The sequence below is a fragment of the Blennius ocellaris genome (assembly GCF_963422515.1).
Source record: "Blennius ocellaris genome assembly, chromosome: 5".
Classification (NCBI taxonomy): domain Eukaryota; kingdom Metazoa; phylum Chordata; class Actinopteri; order Blenniiformes; family Blenniidae; genus Blennius; species Blennius ocellaris.
In genome coordinates, this window is record NC_137654.1 from 6,437,277 (window position 1) to 6,462,429 (window position 25,153).

At 42.4% G+C, this 25,153-nt stretch overlaps 1 protein-coding gene across 1 annotated transcript in view; it reads right to left on the bottom strand.

Moving 5' to 3' along the window:
• The window catches only part of klhdc8b (kelch domain containing 8B), a gene marked incomplete at both ends in the record, with an annotated part of 260,212 nt that overhangs the window by 84,440 nt on the left and 150,619 nt on the right, over positions 1-25,153 (bottom strand). Inside the window, 2 exons of the mRNA XM_080496190.1 lie at positions 10,814-11,038; positions 22,512-22,676. Coding sequence (XP_080352316.1) covers positions 10,814-11,038; positions 22,512-22,676 — 390 coding nt within the window. The remainder of the gene's footprint in view (positions 1-10,813; positions 11,039-22,511; positions 22,677-25,153) is intronic.

Sequence of the window (25,153 nt, forward strand, 5' to 3'; positions counted from 1 at the left end):
AATATCAAAGCTTTAACAGTGTTTTGAAGTTATAGTCAGCGTTTTATGAGCCTTGACGAAAGATTGAGCCTGGAAGAGACCGAGAGAGGAGAAAAGGAGCACGGGAGCTGCTAGCTCAGGCGGCTAGTAGACGATCAAGTAATACCTGGACTCATCTTCGGTGATTCCGCGCAGTCGGAAAAGTGCTTCGACATGATCCAGGAAGCCGGTCGTTCTGCCAAAAGCCAGGAGCCTCAAAGCCGCGGTGAAAACTGCTGAGGCGAGGAGACGAGGACGAATCGAGGACGAATCGAGGACAAATGGATGACGAAGCGTCTTCTGCTTCCTCAAACATGTTCCAGACGGGGTCACCGATGGCAGAACGACCCTTCTGTGTCTTCTTCATCAATCACTGGGTTTGAAATGACGATGATGATGAAATATGGTTAAATTCAGCCTCTTCGTCGTCAAAACTCTGATCCTCCATAATGTAAACACAACTTGGGCGTGTGCACAACTCGTGACGTCACTCTATTATTGTCAGAAGCTCCGCCCAGCAGTGAAAATAACGCTGTTTATCGGTTATTTTCTCGCAGATTGCCGTGTTTTAACATTCTACCCTTGGACCAGTTAGCATCAAAATGTCCCTAGAAGCGACAGCCAGAGTGTTTTGGAGGTCAAATTTTCATTTCACTAGGACTTTAAATGAAGTGTGTTTTGTTGGAAAATGAAAGCTCAAGACAATAAATGCTAATGTAAAATGCTAGTAGATGCTAACATTTGCTTACTTCAAGCTCATTTTGCTAAATTAACATCACAAGTTGGCCTCGCCTTCTGAGTCAAAAATAAACATGAGCCATATTTTCCTCCTCCTCCATTTTTTTGGGGAATTTCTCTCCAAACTCAAAAATGCCACAATGCCAAGGACTCCATTCATGTTTATGTTTATTCTTGTGTAATCACGCCGACTCACATCATTGTAGGCTGTGATTCAGCCTGTGTTTTCATTGTGCACACAGCAAACTTCCTGTCGTCACACAAAGTTGATCAGAATCATGTCGTACAGCGCACCCAGCTGTGAACTCGTAAGATTGGTACAATCACATCGTCTTAAGAGGCAAAAGCATAGAGAACAAATGATCTCACACAATAAAAACTCAATGAAGAAGTCATTTTCTTGACTTTTGGTAAATGCAAACAAAAACCAACAATTAAACAAACATTGCCCTCACACCCGTACGTCTACACTTTCACATACAACCAATACATCAATTACGTATATGTATGTAGCTCCGTCTAGTTTCATGTGGAGGGAAGCCATACGAGTATTTTCTTAAATGAAACATTTTTGAAAACTGTCAAAACTTAGAATGAAAATAATATAAAACACAAAAGTGTTATCTAAAATAAGTATATAAGCCGTCCATCCAGAGCGAACACCTTGAGCCTCCGCTACTCTTCAGCTCAGCCATAATGGTGGAACTTCAGCAGCTCAGTATTTTATCAGGTGGTTCACATTACGACAAAGTCTGAGAACCACAAGTTTAATATGAAACTTGTCATAAAAACACTGATGTCCAAACCAGTGTGCACCATAAAAACGATCCCATAGCTTGTGGATCACTTCACCTCTATGATGTCACATGTTGTAGATCCATATTCAAGTCTAATCCTGCACTTGTTTGTTTCCAACTGATGTGTATCTGTTATCCCAGCATGAGAGGAGGTAATTACTTCCATAAAATCTGACCACCTGGTAGCGTTTCCTTTTATTCTTGTTATTGGATAGAGGAAAATCAAGTATTTGATCTGCTTTTGTCTAACAACATGACAGAACTGCTGTCGGACCAGAAACAGTGAAAGAAAATGCCAGTTGATATTTTACATTTTGAACAAAGTGGAGTGAAAGCTTATAATTTCACTATGTCTCTGTTATGTGCACATACATCAAGGTCAATTAATTAATTTTACTACAGCAGCAAAAAGATTTCAGTTGTGGAATAAACTATGTGGTGGAGATTATTTCACTTAGCAGTGCTCCGACTAAAATGCGCTTAATTGAGTTATTGTAAAGTCATTTGCAGCAGTCAGCCTCAGGGCGTTCCTCATTTCTTAATGGTGACAACAAATCACATTCTTATTTCATTTCAATTTAATGTAACATGGGATGGGAAATCGTTGTTATTAACTGAAGGTATGTGATACGTCAGCATTTTGTTGCCAATGTTTATTCTCCTTTTACATCTCTGTAAGCTTCAGCAGAACGTGTTTGATATGCAAATATTAAAGCTCTGCTCTGAGCTTATTAGTATATTTAGAGGCACAAACCTGATTCCAACTGAATAAATAAGACAAAAACAATTCTTTGGTTCAAGTCTTTCCGTCACCAAACTGAATCAACATTTCCATTAAAATAACGTGCTAAATTAACCGTATAATGTTTTTCTGACAGCATGATGTGTATGAGGCCTCAGGAGGGAACAAAGTCTGTCGTCTCCTTCACTTGCCTCCTTCACTTTCAGTGAACGTGTGCGCATACAGAGGATTCTGACATTCTCCCTTCATGATGTCATGCAGGGAAATAAGCACTCCCTCTGGTGGTGATCCTCACTTTGACCCGACTGCAGGTAGATAAAAACTTCCAAATATAACTGACAGGCTAGATACATATAGTATAAATTGAAAAACCACAACAGCGAGCAGGAGCGAGCGTTCGCTACTTGATAGTCACTGTAACGACTCATACGACCAAGCGAAGTAACTTATTCAGACCAGGGCTTGACATGAAGGATTTAGAGAAAGTGCTTACAACTTTTCACTTTCCCAGACAAGTTGATACTGGCCCCAGTCAAAATGGAAATGTATAAGCTTGGGTAATGTATGAAGTCGACCAATAAATACATTGTAATACGTTTCTGTAATTGTTTTTTTTAATAAACTTATGAATACAATGAATATATTCATGTTGGTGTTGGGTAAATTTGACTCCAATTAAAAATGACTAGACAAACATAACAGGACTTCACAACTTATTTTTACAATTTACACTCCGTTCCATGAGAGTATCCCTGTGTAGATTCTGACATAGCACTGAAACATTTAGACATTTCGCCTATCAGAGTTCATATTTAATTCATTTACACATTAACAGAGTCATTTCAATTACCTCAGAATAGTTGAAAACAACTGTCTGTATTAGTGATGCACAGATTCACATTTTTCACTTCTGATCCGATCCTGAAACCCGGATTTGGATATCCGGCGATACCGATACTATTCTGATACTGGAGCTCTGTTTGCTTTAATATTATTATTATTATTATTATTATTATTATTACTATTATTATTATTATTATTGTTGTTGTTGATTTTATATGAGGCAGTAATAAACTCGTCTCTACAGTAAAGTATGAACTGTACAAATGTTTGCCTGTATTCTCTCAAAAGACAACTTGAGGTTAGTAGAAGGTCAGAAAAGGAAGCAGTACAAACTATTTTTCGTTCTATGTGAACAATGTGAGGGTCTATGTGACGTCATCATTTCATAATAAACTAGTTCTGTCTTTAAAACCTCACAATCACTTTATTAATTCCTGGAGAAAGTATTTATCAACGCAGCACAAACTGCAGTGTTTCCAGTTCTAATGCAACACAAATGGTTGGGACTATTTCCAGGGAGTTTAGCGTGGAGGAGGACGCAGCTTCACAGAGGTGTGAATCTCCTGCTGCAATGGAGGAGCTGCTGTTTATTGTTTTGATGTCAGAGCTTCTCCTGGACGAGCTGGAGTTTTAAAACGGTGACGTCTGGAGGCAGAGCGCCGCCTCGCTGGACAGCGGCTTTACAAACATTCACGTTTCTGTTGCTTTACGGCAGTGGTTCTCAATTATTTTCTGTCATGCCCCCCCTAGAGGGCAAAAAAATGTTCAGGCTCCCCCCCCCCGAATTGTACTACCATTGAGAACCTGATAATATTTATTTATTTATCTGTATAAACCACTGTATGAGTTGCTGGCACCAGCATTCTGCATACAATCGCCTGATTATCAAAATAAATTAATAAAATGAGCTGGAGGCCCTTTTTTATCGTTCAAGCATGAATAAAGACACTAATACTGAAAGTTGCGCCCACCTCACGCCCCCCCTGACACCCCACCACGCCCCCCCAGGGGGGCTCGCCCCACCATTTGAGAAGCACTGCTTTACGGTGTTTTGAGGTTAAAATACGTCCAAACAGCGACATTTTGTCATGAAAAGTCGGACACCACAGTGCTACTACGCTAGCCTGCTCGCTGGCTGCAAGCTGTGGAATGGACTTCCTGACTCATTACTCTGCATCTAATTGAGACCCGCCTCCGTTCAGGAAATCCAGTCCACATTTTGCAGAGCAGCAGCAGGTAAACACTTGTGGAGTCGTTTCAGCAACACTGAAGCAGACGAGGCTTCATGGATCTGAAATCTCCGCAGGTTGGATTGGAAAAAAATTTCACAATATCGCCAAAAAACCACGAGCTCATTCAGGCAAGCTGGGGAAATGATTCAGTTGCCCGAGCAAAGCTTTTACTAGCCCTGGACGTTGGAACAAGCCTTAATGTCGAGCACTGCAGATACACAATATTTTTAACTCGCCATCTTCAGGAGCCTCAACATCTGGGTCACATTCTGGTTCAAACTGCTTTGCTTGAAAAACTGTTGATACGAGTCATAGCGATAAATGCAATGTAAACGTTAGCGCACTGTACTGGAAAGCAGCATCTTCTGCAGGGTTGCCAGATCTGAATCGATGTTTCAAACTTCAACAAAACATTCCTCCCAAATCTCAACCTCTGTAAAAACTCATGCTAAAAACCATAAAACTGTGTGTATGTATAATAAAGAACACGTCATAAACACCTATCTGTAGTAAAGAAACAGAAAAGAGTCAACATAAACAAGCTCGAGGGCCAATTGAGTAGAAACGCGCCCAATCTGGCAACACTGTGACGGCCCTGGAGTGGACATGGACAGACAAACACACAGAGACAACCTGTTCTCAGTAGAGCTCAGTAGAGGGACTTTTAGACTGGAGGACATTCAGGACCAAGACTGGATTTGGGGACAAACACTTTGAATAAAATGTTGTTGGACAAATGACACTGATGTGAAATTGTTGACAAACTGTAAAATGTTGGAATCTCTAATAAGAAAGCTTCAAACGGAGGAAATACTGTCTTTTGGTCCCGGTTATGTTAGTTAATTTAATTTCTGTTGAAGGCTTCTCCAGCATGCTCCTTGTTTTCTCCACCAGGACGGAGCTCAGCTGTACAACAGAGTTCCTCTCGACTCTCTGCTGAGCAGCAGCATCTCATCAGAGACAGACAAGTAGAGTATGAAGACTCTTCTGACGACAGTGTTTGAATCATCTGTGAGGACGAAGCCACTGAAGCAGCTGGCGAGAACACAGCAGCACTTTCAGACCGCAGGTCTGGGACTCCTGCAGAAACACCACCCTTCATATTAGGGGCTGTTTGTCGAGTGTGTAGTTGTCAAATTTTAATTTGAACATGTCAAATGAAAACAAAGCGAGACACTTTATAGAGCTCTGGAAGCCCACAGCTCTTACTTTGACACTTTGTAACACTTGTTAAGGAAACACAGACGAAAAACCACATCCTCACCATAATAATGATAATAAAAAGAAACTAACATATTGGTCTATTTCACTGGCTAAATACACCACCGTCTACTTTTTCTTGGTCTTTTCGGAGTGAATCAGAGTAAATGATTTGCTTCAGAGTTTCTAGCTGTTTAACACTGTTGACATTTTAGGCTAGGGATAGTTTTCCATGGTAAATGCCTACAATGGCAGGTGCTGGGGTGATTCAGCCTTCACAGAAGTTAATCCATACAAATGTCCCTCATAAAATGCAATGGAAGCTGTCTTCTTGGCATTAAACGGCATTAAATTGGTCAATCAAATGTCTCATTTCTTAAACACAAGCTGTATTAGAGCCTCATACTGTATATGAGGGCGGAAGGCGCTGTTCTCTTCTCATAATGCTTCGAACAGGATCCAGAGCAGATGTCATGATTATACTGTGAGGTAATTAACGCTTCACTCAAATCGTCCTGCCCCCAGTGTGGTGATGCGTCCTCCTCCTCAGGTACAAATAAGCCACCTCAGAGCAGCTCGGCATGTCGAAACCCGGAGACGATTTACTGCCGGCACATGGATGGAAGCATTTGTTCTGTGTTTCATGCAGAATTGATTGAGCTGAGCTGTGAATCGTCAGAGGAAAAAAAACAACAAAACCCTGGCAACGCATGCCCTCTTAACTGGATCTGAGAATCTGCAGCGTCCCTGTAAATGGCTGATGAGAACAAACTCTCCGAAGGCGGAATCTTCACGGATCAGGGCCCATCATAGATCGTGTCTTTGTTTCCTTTTGGATTTGTTAAGAGGAAACCCAAGTAGCAATAATTCAGAGCTTCGTTTCCATCTTTCTCATTAACAATGATTCATTTACAACAAAAAGAGACTCTCACCTGCATCTGACATGATCACAGACTGAGGGGTAGACTGAGGGGTAGACGTGAACAACAGAGACAATGACAATGTAGCCGCATCCTTATTGGCCGATCGTCCACACGGCGCAGCGTTTCAGGAGCCTGAAATAAGGTCTTTTGAAAATTGGTTCCAGAGTGGACGAATGAGGCCATGGCTTCGACGTGTGGGCAGGCAAGACACACATTTGAAAATGATGATGTCATCCCCCCACTCCTTGACCAGATAACACCGTGACCCTCACCGTGACGTCACTGAACAACAACAATGGCGGCCGACATGCTGCAGGTCGAGATGTTGGATTTGTCAATTTCTCCGCTTTCGCATGCTCCCTGTCTTCTTCCCTGTTTGTGGTGAATTTCTGTGGCAGTGTTGCAGTGCCACCTATAGGCCGGGCATATGAACTACATCATTTTGAGGTATTTTCAAGGTGACGCAGATGTTTCCCGTGTGGACGGGAAACTTTTTTAAGAACAACGGGGAGAAAAACAAATAGTTTTGTTTGCGTGGACCTGATATTCAGCTTTAAGTGGAGGCAGTCACTGTGCTTTCTATTACTGATTATCGCTCAATGCAAACGTTGGCGGTGTGAATCAGACTGAGACACCAACAGACTGCGGGTCTCTCACCAGACACCACAAGTTTCAGCCTCTGCAGCTGAAACTTGTGCAGTTCATGGACAAGGTTCACACTCATGCAGCTGTTTTCACACCGAAACCTGAGGAAACCTCTGGAGCCGCACTGGGCCCCACATCTCCAGTGTTCAGACCTTCCCCTTCTGCACTGCGCTCAGTCCCAAACCTCCACTGGTTTGACCGAAGAACAACCGGTGAATGCACAGTGCCTCCGCCTGGTTGCTATGGTGATTCATGTCTCTCAAGAGAAGTACGACAGAGGTCGGTCGGAGTCAGGGAGAAAGGGCAGACTTATGAGAGAAACTGAAAAATGGAGTCAAGATGAAAAAAGTACAAGACCTGTCTTACCTGAAGCTTGTGATGCAGTAAACATGTACCCATTGTGTAATATAAATGAATTATTACAGCTCAGAGCCTATAAAAGGAAAGTTTTCCCTTTTCTGCTTGAACTACTGATTAGATTTGAAATGCATTTAAGTAATAAAGATTTAAAAACCCCACTGTGTTTGGCCTGATACCACACGGGCATTTAGAAAATATAACAAACATGAAAAATACATCAAGTGATCTGAAACACTAAAGATGGCAAAATGCTTCTTTCTGTTGTTTCATCATTATGGCACTTTCTAAGCTCATGAACTGCAGGAACACACAGTGGATGGAAACATAATTCATCGCAGGTCAGTCTTTTATGCATATTGTGCATGCTGATGCCGTGATGACGATATACTGCGTGACACTTGTCACCATGCGCTTCACCACTTCCAGTTGCAGGATTTTAAGGAGCAGTGATGCTGAGTCGGCGTTCAGACTGGACAGTCCAGGTCCAAAATGATTGGGTTTAACATTATTCCCTAATTCTGCCTTTGCACAATGGGATTGTTTGCCAAGTCCCGCTGCCATCAAATATTCTTGTAATAATCTTATCAGTTCTAAAAGCAGTGCAGTTAATTGTTTCTGACTAAAAGAAGTCCCTTGCAGAAATCCTCCTTTTCGTCTCCAGAGACGGGAACATTTGTCGCCTGTCTAATGTGCGGCATCCGAGCAGCTAATTAGCTGTCTGGCGTGCTAACAGATATCGTTGCTGAATGTTTGTCTGGTTGCTCGCTTAGCAAGGTGAGAAGTGAGAGGAGAGCAGGGTTTTCCCATCATGCAACAGCTGGCTGGACGACACAAGGCCTTAAATAAAGCATCACGTCACGGCGCACCATGAAGGTGCCGACATGTGCAGATCAAATACTGCCAATACCAAAATATGTCGGGATGTTGTGTTGAATGGAATTAAAGTAAAAATTCTATTATTTGCAGGTGCACAGCTCATTCGTCCAGATGTTGCTCTAAAGCCTCAACGTGTAGTGATGAAATGTGTCCAGATGTGTGAACTGTCCACTGCAGACACACTGATGTAACACCATAGTATTAGAGATTCTAATTATACCACAGTTGTCTTTAGTCTGTATATTAACGTGTCAGTGGTTTGCAAGTGGGATCGTTTGGCAAACTGCTCGCAGTGATTTTGGAAGTTTGCCCGAGCACGCAATTACATGGAGGAGATAATCACCTCGCCTGAGAGTCTGACGATCATCAGCATCCAGTTCTGACCTTCAGTCCTCGTTCACAGAGAGACTTCTCGTGATTCTCTTTTGATGAAATTATACCCTGTGGATGGTTGGATTGGTCAAATGCCCCTCCAGTCGTATTGTTAAATGATGCCAATTACTTTCCAGTGTTTTGTTTGTTCCTGGTATCATTTCAAGGGACGTGTAACTGCTGGTAATTTCACGAAATGGTAAAATGCTCCGTTCCAGAATCTGATAGGTTGTTTTTTGTTCTATTTGGACTGACATGAGGGATTGTGAGATTTACAAATCAATGTAGTCTATTTTTATTCGCATATAATGCAATGTCCTGAATTTGGGAGAAAATTTAGTTTGATATAAATAACTAATAGTTCAATGCTCTAAATGCTGCAGAGACTGCTGGAGGCGACAAAGCACTGTTGCTGCACATGTGCATATCTCTCCATCCCTTCCCGTTGAAAATAGATCCTTCTGCACATACGCCTGTAAAAAAAACCAAAAAAAAAACCATGGCGGACCCGTAGTGGTATGACTTGCAATCCATATTCTAGTTTTATCATCTATATCAGTAGTTTTATAGTTGAGACTCTCCCCGATAGCATCCGATTCCTCATTAGGCCATACGAATGTCGCGTTCTCTCAATTTTCTTCCTGTTTATAACATTTTGTTCTCTGCACACGTCTGTGTGGTTTCAGTACACAAACAAGCAACAGCGCCCTCCTGTGGCCCGGCATAATAACTGCATTGTTGTCAGTGTGTCCACTGCTGCAGTAGAAACGCAGCACTTTATTGGTTGTCAGGTGAAATGTTGTAAACCGGGCCTGATTGTTCAATTTGCATGTTGTGAGTTCAAAGTCAGTGTGAAAATGAGCTTCGCGACAAGTCTTACTTCAGTTGAACATCAACAAACATTTGTGTATTAAGTTGTCAAGTTTACAACCGAATACGAGTGCGGCTGCTCGAGCTCAACAAATCCACTCAGGCATGTGTGTGGCGCACTTATAAATATGTGACCACATTGTTTTTTGTTTCAATTGGCGGTGAAAATAACATTTTGACTTTTGTTTGCATGTATTCAGATTTGTATGTATCTCATATGGTGCTTTCCTCAAATTTAGAAGCGCTATGAGGGAACTGAAGTGAGGTGGGTGATGTGTTGCGCTGGGTTGGTTTTGCTGTTGACTTTCCTGTGTCTCTTCAAATGCAATCCGACTGTCAACGGCAGCTCCCGGTGTTCATTTGTCTTCCCTTTGTTGCCTATTTTCAGGTCAATACACGGTGAAATAAAACCGAAATAGCAATTGTAAGGTCTTTACATGTAATTCGTCAGCCAGTACGAGGTGTCGAGTGAAATATGATCGTGCCTGTTGTGTTTATTTCTCGCCCGGTGGTAAAGCTAAGTGTTAGCCGCAAGTGCGTCGAGCTAAGTGTTAGCCGCAAGTGCATCGACCTAAGTGTTAGTCGCAAGTGTGTCGAGCTAAGTGTTAGCCGCAAGTGCGTCGACCTAAGTGTTAGCCGCAAGTGCGTCGAGCTAAGTGCTACCAGCACAGACAGTTTGCCGGTGTGCCTAAATGAGCATGTTAATGTATCGTTCATGTCGAGTTTCTTCTTGTTGTCAATGTTGTGTTTAATTTGTGAATGTATTTGATGACAGCTATAAACAGTGTTAGTTGAGTGCAAGCCCAGTTTAAAACGAACTAAAAGTAGTAATGGGAAGCAGTTGAGTAATCCTGGTGTAACACTATAAAATAATAGGTGTCATAAATATGTGATATGTGGAGGTTCAGAGAAAAGAGATGTTTTATTTGTAAGTCATGTAATAAAGAGTTGGTGGCAAAACCACTCTGTTGTGCACTGTTCAATACTGGAGACCAAGTGAAGTAAAGAAAAATGCAATCCGACCGGGTGTTCATTTGTCTTCCCCTTGTTGCCTGTTTTCAGGTTGCAACATTCACTGTCATGTCAGCCCCGGTTTGGGGCCGTAACATGTGCAACAATCACACTTTTTCTGACGAGACACAATCAGCCACAGCCCACCGGTGAACAGCACAACTGCAATGTTCCATCCAACCTTACCTTGATCCACGTCGTACTCCTCCATGGTGCTGACGAAGTGAGGTCTGGAGTAGAAGTTGTGTGGCCCCGGCTGCTGGAGGCCCCCCAGGCTGAAGAGGCTGCGGTCGCTCATGGCGCAGCAGGAAAAGGCCCTCCGGCTGGGGATGCAGGGGTAACGCGTCCAGCTCTTTGTCTCCAGGTCGAAGGCCTCCAGCGCCGTCACGGGCATCTTCCCCTGACGGCCACCTGGAGCAGGAACCAGACGTCACACCTTTAAGAGCCGCCGGTCCCACATTTCACCAGAACAACACTTTGTTTTCAGAGAGGTGCTTAATAGAGGTTCCGAGGTTTTCTAAAAGTAGAATGTCCGTAAGGACTCCCTGTCAAAACTCCAGTTTGGTGTGTTAGATCAGATACTCCACGAGTATCGAAAAGAAATATGCAACTTCCTGGATTTAAGTAATAGTTTTCATTACTGTCACTTTTATAAATGTTTTCATCGAGTATTTTACTTCAGATGTGATCTACTTTAGTGCTTCAAGAAAACAAATAAAAAATGCTGCTGTTTAATTAATTTGATAAAAAATGTTTTGAGCTGGTTATGTTTGCTCCGAGCTGTCAACACACTTCAAAACGTTTCAAACTTCCGCAAGAATTTAATTTGCTCGATCTTATCATAAAGATGTAACATCCAAGACACCGAGGCTCAGTGAGTCCATGAAAACCAGAAGATTAAGCAAGAACAGTCACATTCGTCGCAGCTCTACTTGGCCTTCAACGTCTCCGTCCTGTTTCATCACTGATTTTAATTCCCGCCTGCTGTCACACAGTTTGCTTGGCGTTTATGTGGAATTCTGCCCACAGACCAGCGCCGGGACTTTATCTGACCTTGTGAAGAACAACTGGAGGGAGGAGGCACCGGGGGAGAGAGGAGGAGGAGTGCGGGCAGTGAATAGTAAGTACAGTAAAGGAGGGAGGATCAGTGAGTCTCAGCTGGTGGGTCGTGACCCAAAAGTGGCTTGTGGGCTTTTGTCTGTTCATTTTACTTACATTCACACCAATTCACATTTCCTGTTCACAAGCAAACCGTATCCGATCTGGTTTGTGACCATGTGAATGTGATAATTACTATTTTTGCACACCAGACCGAGGCCTCCATCGTATGTGGTATTAAATCTACGGGGGCCCAGAAGGGTCAACAGCATAATGCAACAACACAAGAACAAAAAGCCACAAAAGAACCCCCCACAAAAAAAAAATTTTTATAAAAAAGATATTTCAAATTAAAAGCATTTAACTTGCCCAAGAAATGTGATGCTTTTCAATCAGTATGTATTTAAACAGTTGTTAACAATGATATATATTAATAGGTGAAAAATATTATGAAGGCTGGTATTCAAGTCAAGATCACTCCCGAGCAAAAATGGACCGCTGTTAATGATGAATTTCAAAGAAAAATAACTTTTTATTTTGCTGTAGCTTAACAATGAACGTGAAAAAAAAACTACTCATACAAAACAACATTTTAATGTTACTAATCAAACACAGCATTCACCATGTGCTGACACATAAAGCCTGGTCAGGTTTCTTTCTTTGCTTTTTTTGTGCACAAAAGCTTCACATTACCCAGACACAATTGGATTATGAAGGCCGAGATGACTAGACACAAAGGTTTTACATTTTAAAAGAAGGAAAAGTTGATCAGCGAAGACATTAAAAACTAAAATGTAAAAAAAAAGACACACAAAGCTGCACACCATTTCATTCTGGCCTGTCTCAGAAAAAAGTGATGAAACGTTGCGTCTTCTCCAGAAGCTGGTGATGCAATGCAGAGTACGTTATATTGATAAATGGCCTTTGTCTTGTTCTTGTAAGAAACGATCGTCTGATTGCCACTTCACTACGTCTCACAGTGTGACAGCTGCTGTTGTCTACAACCAGTACAGCCGCAGACAAAACACCCGCGCAACAATCAAACCATGGTTTGCACGTCTCTCTGGTGGTGCAGAAGGGTAACTAGAATGCTCAAAGCTGATACACCAATGCAAAAACCATTGTTTTTAAATGCAGCTACAACTGGAACAAAAAAGCTCAAGGCAGACATACAAAAGTCGCAACAGGAATGCTGAAACCACATCATGAATGCTCAAACGTTAAAATGTATATCAAAGCTTCAGCAGAACGCTAAAGCTGTAACATGAATGCTGAAACATCGACAGGAATACAAATGTCTTATAAAACCACAACACGAATGCTCAAAGAACAAAATGAATATAAAAGCATCAATGGAACCTTGAAGCCACAACATGAGTCCCTCAAGAGGTGAGGGTAAACAATACTGTCTCCTTTTCTCGTGTGTGTGTGTGTGTGTGTGTGTATATATATATGATTCATTTATTTGTCTTATTGTACATATTTGTATTCGGGTTGAGTGATAATACATTAATAAGGAATCAGGCAATGTCTAAAAATAGTAACATATCAGTTTCATTAGCGCCACAAATAAAAGGAAAGAAAAGAAAAGAATTGTGTTGCATATGCAGGCCTATAGTGGCCTAATATATTAGTAACTCCAATGTCTTTAATGGATAAATAATGAGAGTTTGTCCACCACGTATGTGCGATTGAGTTTTCAATTGAACACTATTAAAACTAATATTAGGCGAAAATGTTACTTTTAGTTTTTGGATGTGACGCCGTAATGTGAAGCTCAGGAATGAAAGTGAAACAGAAGACAAGACAACCAGTCCAGTATCAAGACAGTTGGTGTCCAAGAAGACGTGAGAGGCCCAGTATGAATGAATGAATGTATGAATTAATAATTTTTTTCTAAACGTGCATGCAAAATAAAACATACAAATACACAATAATAATTTGGATGACGTGTAAATAAGTCATAAATAAGACTCAGAAGCTGAACCTGGCTGTGGACAGTACAGGACCATGCCATCATATCGATTTTAGCGGTGCTCAAAACCTTTCACTGCACGGTCCAGCACGTATATTGATCCTGGTGACGAATAAAGCTCCTGACCTGATGAAAACACTTTGGCAGTAACCGTGTAAACGCTGTCGTTACAGAGTACGCTCGGAAAAATGGGAGTACATGGGAGAAAGGAATAACGGGAGACGGTAAAATCCACAAACACACAAACGAGACGGCCGAGCAGAGAAACTGTGGAACGGGGGTAAGAGAAAGAGAGGAGAGCGTGAATGTGGAGGAGGGCGAGAAGAAAGTGGAAGAGGGTCAGCTGGAGTGGGCCGCGAGGCAGAGCGATCGATAGCAGCAGCGAGACAAAGAGTCCAACTGAGTGGGAAGTTGCTGGGTGTGTGTGTGTGTAATAGAGAGAGAGAGAGAGAGAGAGAGAGAGAGACAGAGAGAGAGAAAGAGAGAGAGTGGTTATTGAGTGAGATGGGCTGGTTCACATTCAGAGTGTCGGTGTAAACACTGCACAAGAAGAGACAGGCGGATGAAAGAGAAGGAGCTCTGCTGCGCCGCCAGGACCCGGGGTTCAGAGTTCATCTACATCGTACATCGTACATCATACATGTAATCGGATTACACCCTTTACGAGGGGCGCCATGCTTGCAGTGTTATATTGCTTCTGTCACGGTGCGTGTGGGGTTCGCTGGACTCAATGGATGCCAGACACCGCCGCGGAAGGAAAAACTCAAACACAAACTAAAAGTAAAAAAAAAAAAATCTAAAATATGAAAGCTGCAGCACATGAGGGCAAAGACGCAGCAGCACAGGAGCTCAAACAGAAACACAGAGGAAAACACAAGGCGAGTTCCTTGTGGACTAAAAGCACCAGGTGCAGCTGATCACACTCGGGGACAGGTGAGACACCAGGGTGTCCTCAGCAATCAGACATGAGGGGAAGCCAAGGAGCCTGAGGCCAAGTTTACACGTCCCCGGGTATTAGAAAAAACTGTTTATATGTTTGTTTGTTTGATATTTATGTCACAATTCCTGACATATTGGGTTTTTATATTGGCTATCATGGCTTCGTGTTTCTCGCTACACTGCCCCCTGCAGGTTTGGCTGCTAATAGCAGCTCTGAACCAGGTATATATGTGGGTAGCTATAAATGAAGATTTTTTTTTTTTAATGATTGCGAGGGAAATGTCAGTTTTTGTAAAAAGCCAGGTATGTGTAAACGTGGCCTGAAACCAGAGACAGAATTCGACAGTCACAAAAACACCAGAACAAACAGGAACCATGACGGCTTCGTTACAGAAGGTAAGAAAAGTAAGTGAAAGTTAAAATTTATCTTCCTTAATTTAGCATTTTTCAAATGACCCAAACATGGCTGCACAAGATGTTACAGAATTAATTCCTCTTTTAGCACACATTGGACCTGTCATCACAAACTACACTTCCCAAAATGAAAACATGCCACGGCCCCATTTCCCACAATGCATTTTTCATTTAAAGTGACAAGTATGTAACAACATAAAGCGACATGCAAATGCATAACAATGATTTTGTCATCTGGATCACCATCACGATTTAATGGGTTCTTCTTTTGATCCAAATGCACCTGTGTACAGATTTTCATGAAAATTCGCTCATTATTTTTTGAGATAACTTCTTAACCGGCAGACAAATAAACGCGGGTGATTTTATTATTAAGTTGTCGTGACAAAATATCGCACAAGAAATGACTGAACTATAATAAATCACGTTTCCATGCACGACTCTCAGTGGCTCATGTTTTATGTTGGCATCAGGAGAACTCCCTTCACAGTAGGGATGCACCGATACCGATACCGATACCGATACCAGTGTCCGGTATCGGGTCCGACACTGCGCCAAGTACTCGTACTCATGAAAGACCATCAGATAAAAACTGATGAGTATTAAATGACGTTGTGCGTCAGCAACGCCACCCACAGGTCGCAAGAGAGAACAGCCTCATTCTTTACAATGAACGGAAATGAGAAACGGAAGACGTTTAAATTGTGTTCTGCTAAGATTTCAGGAGGTGAACTTAATCAAACACCAATCTAAATCAGCAGTTAGCCTGATGTCGCTCATGAATTAAAATGCTCAGTGGACTCAGGAGGAGTTCACTGCGCTACATGCTACATGCTACATGTTACATGCTACATGCTACATGATAAAGAGTTTTGGAGCTGACAGGCCAGCGATGCTACACGCTAAACATGATTAAAGTGACTGATACCCTCAGTAACAGCCAACTGGAGGACGTGTGCAGAGCAGCCTCAGTCTAGAGTTCAGGTGTGGCCATGTGGAGGCGGCTTGAAGGCTCAGCCTTCGCACATCCTTTGCGTATGGAGTATAAATTACGTTTTCATGGCAGAGTCTCCAAACCCGGTCCTCGAGAGCCCCCAACCTGCATGTTTTAGTCTCTCCCTGCTTGGGCGTACCTGACTATAATGATGATGTCATCAGCAAGGTTGGGGAAAAGCTCAATAACGAGCCCCTCGTTGCAATCCGGTGTGTTGCAACAGGGAGAGAGCGAAACCCTGCGGGACAGGCGCCCTCGAGCACCAGGGATGGAGACCCCTGCTTTATGGCATTTAATGAGTACTCGTACCGGTACTTGGTATCGCCAAGTAGGCAAAAGTTAGTCCTCATACTTGTACTGGTCCATTAAAAAAGTGGTCTCGGTGCGTCCCCAGGTCACAGCAGGCTTCATCCTGCCGGTCACTCCTCTGCCACTGTTACAGGCGCCGCTGCAGTGCTTCGTGACTTTAAAAATCAAACTCCTCATAAACAGTCGGTGATGCAGAGACTCAACAGTTGTTTTGCCTTGATCCTTTATAGTTGAACGTGTGTGGAGCTCAGGGAAACATCCAGCAGGTCTGCCTTTGACTGCAAAGCAGATTTAGCATTGAAGTGTGTGTGTATGCAGAATTATAAATATCTGACTGTAGTTTGGTGCACAGCAAACATTTGAGGTGTTTTGACTATTCTTCATGGATAGATGGATGGATGGATAGATGGATGGATGGATGGATGGATGGATGGATGGATGGATGGATGGATGGATGGATGGATGGATGGATGGATGGATAGTTTTAGGGCTTCATCCAATCCCAGCCTGGCAGCAGCTTATGGAGCCTCCTGACTGTACAGGTTATAATTACAGTACGGCGAGCGACTATCCCTTTATTCTCTGAGTACTTCACTCTCATGTCTGATCATTATGATATGATGTCAAGTGATTATTGTGCAAATGGAATCCGTGGGCCTTGTGACAACATGGCCTTCCAGAGACGTCGCTCTCTGTCCCATGCAGTCGCCAGATGATATTCGCCCCAGATACGTTGAGAGGAATTAGTCTGCGTGGAAGTGACACACACACACACGATTCTGCAGGCTCCTCTAGCATCTATGTCAGAGTAGAATCTTTATTTTCCAACTTGTATTAAACTTTGTGGAGGGAGACAAAATGTTTGAGTGTTAAAAAATACCTGGGTTCACTTTTGAAAGTTTTCTTTTCAGGACGTTGACGTTCTACATGTGTTTGCAGTTTGTGTGTTTATTCTGGATTCCTCACAATATCCAGTAACAGCTTGTTGTTACGTGGTAGAGATGAGTGTGATGGTGTTTGATATTTAGATAAAACAGACTGATATTGCATTATGCAACAGAGGAAGCATGAGCAGAAAGTTTAACACGGCAGCAAAAAAAGTCAAATATACACATCTCAGCTGATGCTTTTGATAGAATCGATATACTGATGATATTAATGGACTAATGATGTAGAAAAATGAACTGGAATACTTTAACTCTTGGTTTGGGTTGTGGTTTAAATGTTAAAGAATTGAAACTAAAGCATTTGTGTAACAGCTCATCAACATGTAACTTGAAATAAAAACAATTACTCTTGGTTTTCTACCCATTTACAATGTTTTATCAACTTTATACAACCATGAACAGAACAGAATATTTGTAATAAAATGTAATTAAATCAGAATAATTCAAACGTGCCATGACAGCAGGAGAAACATAAAAGTCTTCATGGCAGCGTCACCAAAACTAATCAGTCCTGAGCTCCATATATTTGGAACGTAATCAGAGCTGTTGCATCGGAGGGACACAATTTTCAACTCAGGACCAGCATTTGGGTTGAAAATGAAATAAATATTTTTCTTCACGGTTGACAGAATCCAAAACAAACCCTCTTCGGTACGGCATCATATTTTGGAGGCCAAATTATAAATCAAAATGGTTTATTTTGTGTGTAAAATGAAAATGTTCCCACCACAAACAACATCTCTCTGAGCGCTATAAAATCAAAAACTTCCAAATGATTGGGTTGACAATCGTTGAGTGTCTGCCTGGAAACGGCTCAGAGGAAATCTCATCCCTCAACACGACGACGTCGCCGCCATCCTTCATGAACATGGAGGATTTTTGATTTAAACTTTATTTTACCAGAGATAAAAAATCCCTTTTATGAAGGAGATCTTGCCAAGAGGCACGTAACTACGGTAGAAAAGAGTGAGCAGAAGAGAACGGAAACACATTCAAAACAACCTTGAAACACTGAAGTCCAGTTTAAGAAAATCAATCACACGCCGCTGAAAAACATTTTGCTTCGGGGCGATAAAATGCTGACGCTGCAGCGGCGGTGCAGCGGAGGAAAAACACTTCTTCCAAAGTCAAGATTTTTTTTTTACAATAAAAACATCCAACCTGCTGGTTTGAATAGTTGGTGGGTCGACTTTGTTTCCATTGTGGTCAGACGATACTCAGACTGCATGTGCTTCTTCACATTAAATGCACTTAAAATAAAACCCCCACAAGATGAACCAAAATCACAAACATGTTCACACAAAATCTTTATTCTGCAACAAATTATCCATCGTCATTTTTTTCTTCTTCTGCCATTCGCAGTATAGTAGATAATAATACAGCAAATATAGCAAAACAATGGGGTAATAATAGTTATGAGTGCTGTAATCTCTGAGGTATAAGTCACATCTGTGAAAAAAATGATCACGAATAGGAAAAAGCAGATGTCATACTTGTGTAGAATCATTAAATGTTTCATGTCCAGATGCAATGCTGCTGTTCTGTTTCCAGTTTTTGCTGTATCTCTCACAATATTTACCATAAATTCTGCTGTGCAGCATCTTTTTGGAGTAATTTTTCTTGCTTTGTCAAGTAAATGCAGTCGTAATGGAGGTTTTTCTGTGGTGCTGTAGCAGCCTTCTGTTGTCATACAGTGACATCTAGTGGTCCCAGATGGCATTTACTGATATATTTTGATAATTCATTGCATAATATGTCACATGACCAAAACGAATCGTGACCTATAATCCAGTAAACACGGTAAATAAATTCACTGTATGTAATTTCTTATTTTTAACTTTCAATGACTGGAAAAAAATATGTCCTCCACTTTCAAAACAAATAATTAACCGCAATGAAGAAGCCATGTTCAAACATGATTGTTTCACGGCTGCTCCGGTTGCTTCATTTCAAGCTCTATTTCCACACTCATAAACAAACAAGTTGTTTCGTGCCTCTGGTGCAGCGCGCCACATTAGGAACGGTGATATGGAAATGACCGCTCTTGGAAGGTAATAGCTACTTCGTAGTAAATGTGACCACGCTGTTGCTTGTAGAGACGCAAATGGCCAAATGCCTCCCCAGAGACGAAGCGGTGGCACCGAGTCCTCTCCCAACACTGCTGCGCAACATTAAGAGCCTCCTGAAGAAAGCAGACTGATGAGAGTGAACTCTGATTATGGATGCAACACAAATATCCGCTATTTTCTTCACCGTGGAGTGGCTTGTAACTGTATGGTCATGTACATTACAAAGACAGTAAAGACTCTGGGGATGCACCGTCTCCTCTGCGTTGGTTCTCTCTGAAAGGCCTGATGGTGACGAGACACACAGAGCAGTACAATCCCAGCTCCAGACCTGCCGGTGCCGTCTGTCTCTTCATCTACTTGTTGAAAGCGCTCAGTATGACACGTGAAAGCCGGGAGCTTGTGAAGAGTGCCGTCCCGCAGACTTCTACAGAGTTCAGATGTGTGATCCGTCAGCGGCCGCCTGCCTCACCCACTCAGAGGACTCATACTACTATCTAACTCGGATGGATATGCAACTTAACCGCAGCCCGAAGCCTTCAAATGTATATTCACAGCAGAGATGAGACCTCTTCTGGTAATTAAGATGGATTTTGGGAACTGATGCTGCAGGTTTCCTCTAAAGTGTGTTTGAGCCCGAGGGCTGACTGGACGCTGCAGTGACTCAACATGACAACTGACTCTAGACAAGAGTTCTGGCCTGATTATTAAATATTGTGCCTGTAAGAAACTCTATGAGAGTGTATTTAAAAAGAATTTCATTTTCAGACAGTTCAGACAGTTTTCTTTGAGGGCGAGTTCACAGCAGCCCCGTTTGATCTGGACTTCAGGGACTTTCTGGGAAAGTCCACTTTTTCTGGAGCATCTGTGACGCTCATTAACATCTGGTCTGAAGACTATATGTTATGGTGGTTTTTCTACTCATTAACCACCAGCTAATTAGCCTTTTGCCACCACGGGCTAAAGGGGCGGGACTTCCGCTTATGGTCCAGACCAATCAGTGAGCCGTGTTTCTTCTTCACTTCCTCTCTGGTCTGTGGTTGTTTTGGGTGATAGCGCCCCCAAAACAGCAGCTGGTGTAATTGCGTGATGTTTTCCAGGCAGTTTGAGCTGCTCTCAAAATGCAGCGTGAGCAGAAACCAAACCAAACAAAGATGTGAAACCTCTCCTGGTTTAGAGTTTTAGAGAAACAGTATGTAGGGACAAAGTCATACTGGCTTGAGAGGTGGTGCCTGAAGTGTTTTAGTGTCTAGAGTGCTGTATCGGGGTCAGCAGTGATCTGTTGAGCCCCTGTGCCAGAGTGATGGAATAGCTGCTTATGCTTGTGCTGTACGCATGGTTCTGTTTTGGCCCAGCTGCTTTTGTTTTGTATTGTATCTCTGCCAATGTTTAAAATAAATTTTTTTTTAAATTAGACGCTCTGCCAACGGTTCTAATCGTTTCATAAGCAGGGCCAAATAAGCTAAATGGCCCTCAGGGAATACAACACCGTTAAAACCCTCGAATGAGGGGAGGTCCAGATGCCCGCTGGGTGGCCCTCAACCATACCACACCAATAAAACTCCCGAATAAGGTACAAACCCCGGGGAGGGGCTTCCCAAAGGGAACCTTTGAAGACACGATTGGTTCCAAGTGTGTGATGAGCGTTCCAGAAAAATACGAGGCAGAATCAAATGCTGTATAAATCAGTCTTGGACCAGTCCAAGTGTTTTGCCTGTTTTTAGAAATATAACTGCATGCAAGTCCAGATTCTCATCTGATTTTTACTTTGTGAGTCAGTTATTTACCAGCAGTGTTGGAGAATTAGAGACAAATATTCACGGGATCCCCTCATCTGGTCCAGAACAACACAACCTGATTGGCACCACGACATGCAGACACATCAAAAATCAAAACCCGTCACTTCAGTCACCACACTGCGGATTACAATGTTTTCTATTGGTAACACTGATTTGTCCCAGAAATAACAGGAAGTCAGCAGCTGCGTTTCACCACCAACATAAAATGCAAATGAACAGAAGCAAAGAGCTTTGTTCTGAAAAGTGGCTGCAAGATGTAAAACGGCTTGAAGTGAGTGAGTGGGGGAACAGAAATGTGGTGGTGCGAGGAACAGGGAAGACCTTGTTATGATCGGGTTCCTTTCTACCTGCTGTCGTCCTTCCTGAGAGTCTCCCTCATCTTTCATCAAGCTGAACGTGTAACATCTGATGGGTTAATTGAATAGTTAGCAGTCATGTAATCATTTCTAAACGCTGTGGTCCATCAAACTGTCAAACTCTGACCAACCAGGAAGAGCGACGGAGACGTCTTCATCGTCTATTCCAGTGTTTTTCAACCACTGTGCCGCGGCACACTGGTGTTCCGCGAGATCTAGTCAGGTGTGCCGTGGGAAATTATCCAATTTCACATTTTTTTCTAAAAAACATTTGCTCTCACAGCCGCTGTCAGCTGTGAGAGCAGTGTGTTGAAGAGTAATCATGTATAAATACTCTTCACCACTAGAGGGCAGCACATAACTTTGCCGGTGAAATGGAAACTGACAGACGTCAGTCTGGTTAATCTCCACCTCCTGCTCCCATCTTGTATCAAAGTACTGTGTCAGTGACAGTGATGGAGAAGTTTTTGAAAAGGAAGAATGTGAACCAGGATCTCAGCTCTGTGTTCAGCTCTGAGAGAGTAAAAATAAAAAACCAAAATTGGGAAATAACTTTTTTCTGTATTTACTTGATTCGTGTTGATAAAGCATTGATGAGAATGACTTGATATTGTTAATAGAGGCTACAGAGTTTAAAATTATAACATTTTCGGGTGGTGGTGTGCCTCCAGATTTTTCCAAAGAAAAAAGTGTGCCTTGGCTCAAACAAGATTGAAAAACACTGAAGTAAAGGACCAAGTGACACACCTCACAGACTTTCTTTAGGGTCAAGTGTCTTCTGTCTTTCTGCCTCATCTAACAGGAAAACTTCCCATGGCAGGTGTTATATTCTACATTACCGACTCCTTATAGAGGGAGGTGAAGGAACCAGCGCTGTCCAAGCCTTCATCTGTCAGTCAGCCATAATGAGTCGGAGGGGAGAAACTCCCCCTGTGTTCATGACGCCGTTCCAACATATTAAGCGTTCAGCATTCAGCACGTTCTTACCCATCATGTAGATTTTGTTCCCTCTGACGAAGGGCGTGGCGCCGTAGCGCGGCGTGGGCATGGAGGTCGTCGCCTGCCATTGATCCTTCTCCGCCTCGTAGACTCTGACCAGGGCCTGCGGGGTGGTGTCGGCGCCCATCCCGCCCAGCGCGTACACCTTTCCATCTGCACACACAGTGAACATGGAGTTTTACACACTCTTATAATGACTGTCTGTGGTCAGTCTATTTGTGGTCGAGCAAGGTGAAGGGGGGGACATTCTCTTCACGAGCCACACATGGAATAACAATTTAATAATAATAATAATAAGGCTTGAGTATGGCTGGACTAATCCCATGATGAGAGTGCAGGAAACAGAGGTGGCCACAGTATTAATCCTGTTGTAGAAAATGAAATTTTGAAATGCAGATGGAGGAAAAAACTTCATACTAGTGAAATCAAAGCGGTTGGGTCAAAATATTAATGCAGCTGAAGCCACTGCAGCCCAGCCGGCCTGCTAGTTGGTGTCACTTATCTGTCTTTGAACAATTAACAGAATTTGCTGACGACTTCTCGCTGCATCCGGATTCAGAGGAAACTCTACCAGGAGGCTTCGACATTAAAACTCCCATATTGAACAGTTTTTCAACAGTTTCACATCGGTGTCAGGGTTCCAACTGGAGCTGGGCGATGTGCCCTTTTTTCCCAATATCTCTATATTCTCAGGCCGTATCACAATACACAATATAAATCTGGATATTTTGCCTGAAGTTAACACTTTTGATGCCTGCAATCACAGTAGTATGATTCTATGTCCACACTAAAATACTCTTGTTCATGCTACATTAACATATAATAATATTAACTTGGATGTAATAAAGGGGAAATCACAACAAAGTGAATTTTGCCAAAAGCGAGGCCTCGCCAGAGTGCAGGATGTCTGTAGGTGCGCTCGTTTTGTCTATGAGAGTAAAAAGCTACAATGCGATACTCGGATATGCAAGATATCGTCATTTTCTATATCACACAAAGAGCAACCTGCTATACGTCAAGTGTATTTGCTTTATTGCCCAGCAACATTGTAATCCATAATCCATAATTCTAAAGAAACAATCTGGGGCCTCCTTTTGTTTTTGTTTTTCTTTTCAGGACACTTCCAGTTACTTCAATGTCATTAGAAGAAACAGAGAGGAAAGTGCTGAGCAAGCAAACCTGACACTGGAAGACAGGTGGCAGAAGAGAGAAGACAGAGACGAAACACAAGCAAAGAAGAAAGACGCAACGGAAGGAAGTGAAGCAGCGAGAGAAATCCACATTAACGGCTCATCTGCACGTTGGAAGTTGTGACAAGTCAAACGTGACGGAGTGAGTGAGAGAAGCTCCGGAGGGCTGTGACCTAAACTGTGAACGGGGAAGCAGTAATAAATCTGTCACCCGCAGCGCCACAATCGTCACGCACTGCAGCAGTCATCGCTCGCTAAATCCGATTCCACTACTTGAAGCAAACAGCCCAGCAGGTGCAGGTTGGCTGCATCAAGCAGGAGATAGACGGAGGTGTGGTTCACACTGTAAAGGACCACGGAGGCCGCTTCAGAAAAGAACTGTACACAGTACTCTAATTTGCCCTGTGTGACTTTAACACATGTGGAAAACAACATTTTTTAATTGGGTTTTGGGTCCCATCAAATGCATAAACCATGAAAACGAGTCCACACTGATCGTGGAATGTTCAAAGAGAAGAAGAACGGAACTCGGGATAATTAAAGCGCAGCCCAGAACAAACCGAGAAGCAGTGAACCTGATCACACTGCCTGGTGTAATATCTGCAGCTCTGAGGGGCCGTGGTGGCAAAATTTCATTTATTCCAAATCCCAAAACTGAACTCAGTGACCTTGGGATTGCTCAGGCTATATATCCAGCTTTAAATATTAAATGTTTGACAAGTTCTGAATGAAAAGAGCGTTTTTTTTATTAGCATTTTCTCATTTTCATACCTGTTCTGTTGCTGGAGTATTTCAAGACTGAAGAAACGGGAGGAAACTTGAGGGGCTGGATGGAGGACGACGTGCTGCTTGTTTTAACGTTTCTTAAAAACCTCGCCAACTGCTTTCACTGCTTCAGCCGGAATTTAAATTGTGTCACAGCCGTTATAATGGTGTTTTTACACAGCTTAAACCTGCTAAAACTCTTAATAATTAGAGTGGAACGGTGGAAGTCGAGCTGCTTACTGAGGAGAAATCGATTTTACTCAGGAGTCCAAGTAGAATAAAGACAACAAGAGTGTTTGCTTATCTGTTCTGGAGTTTGACAGGTATTTTTGTTTAATCCAAGGAAATCACGCCACCTCGTTTGAACTCGCTCACAGTTCAGCAACCTTTTCCACACGAAGAGCCGTTTTTGTCTCTTTTCACCAAACACAGTTGTTCTGGAGCCACAAAGCAGGCTTATTCATCAAAGATCACACTGCTTATGAAGATTGTTCTACACGTACATTCATGACATTCTATGACTACAGCTTAGAATTCATTTCTGCTGTTTCAACTTTTTGTGTGCATTGAGGGAAAAAAATGAAAATCCTATCGAAACTCGAATTCTTCTTTCAAAAATCATAGTTTTTTTGTTAAGGCCAAATTATCCAGCCCTCCCATCTTCCCTTGAACACT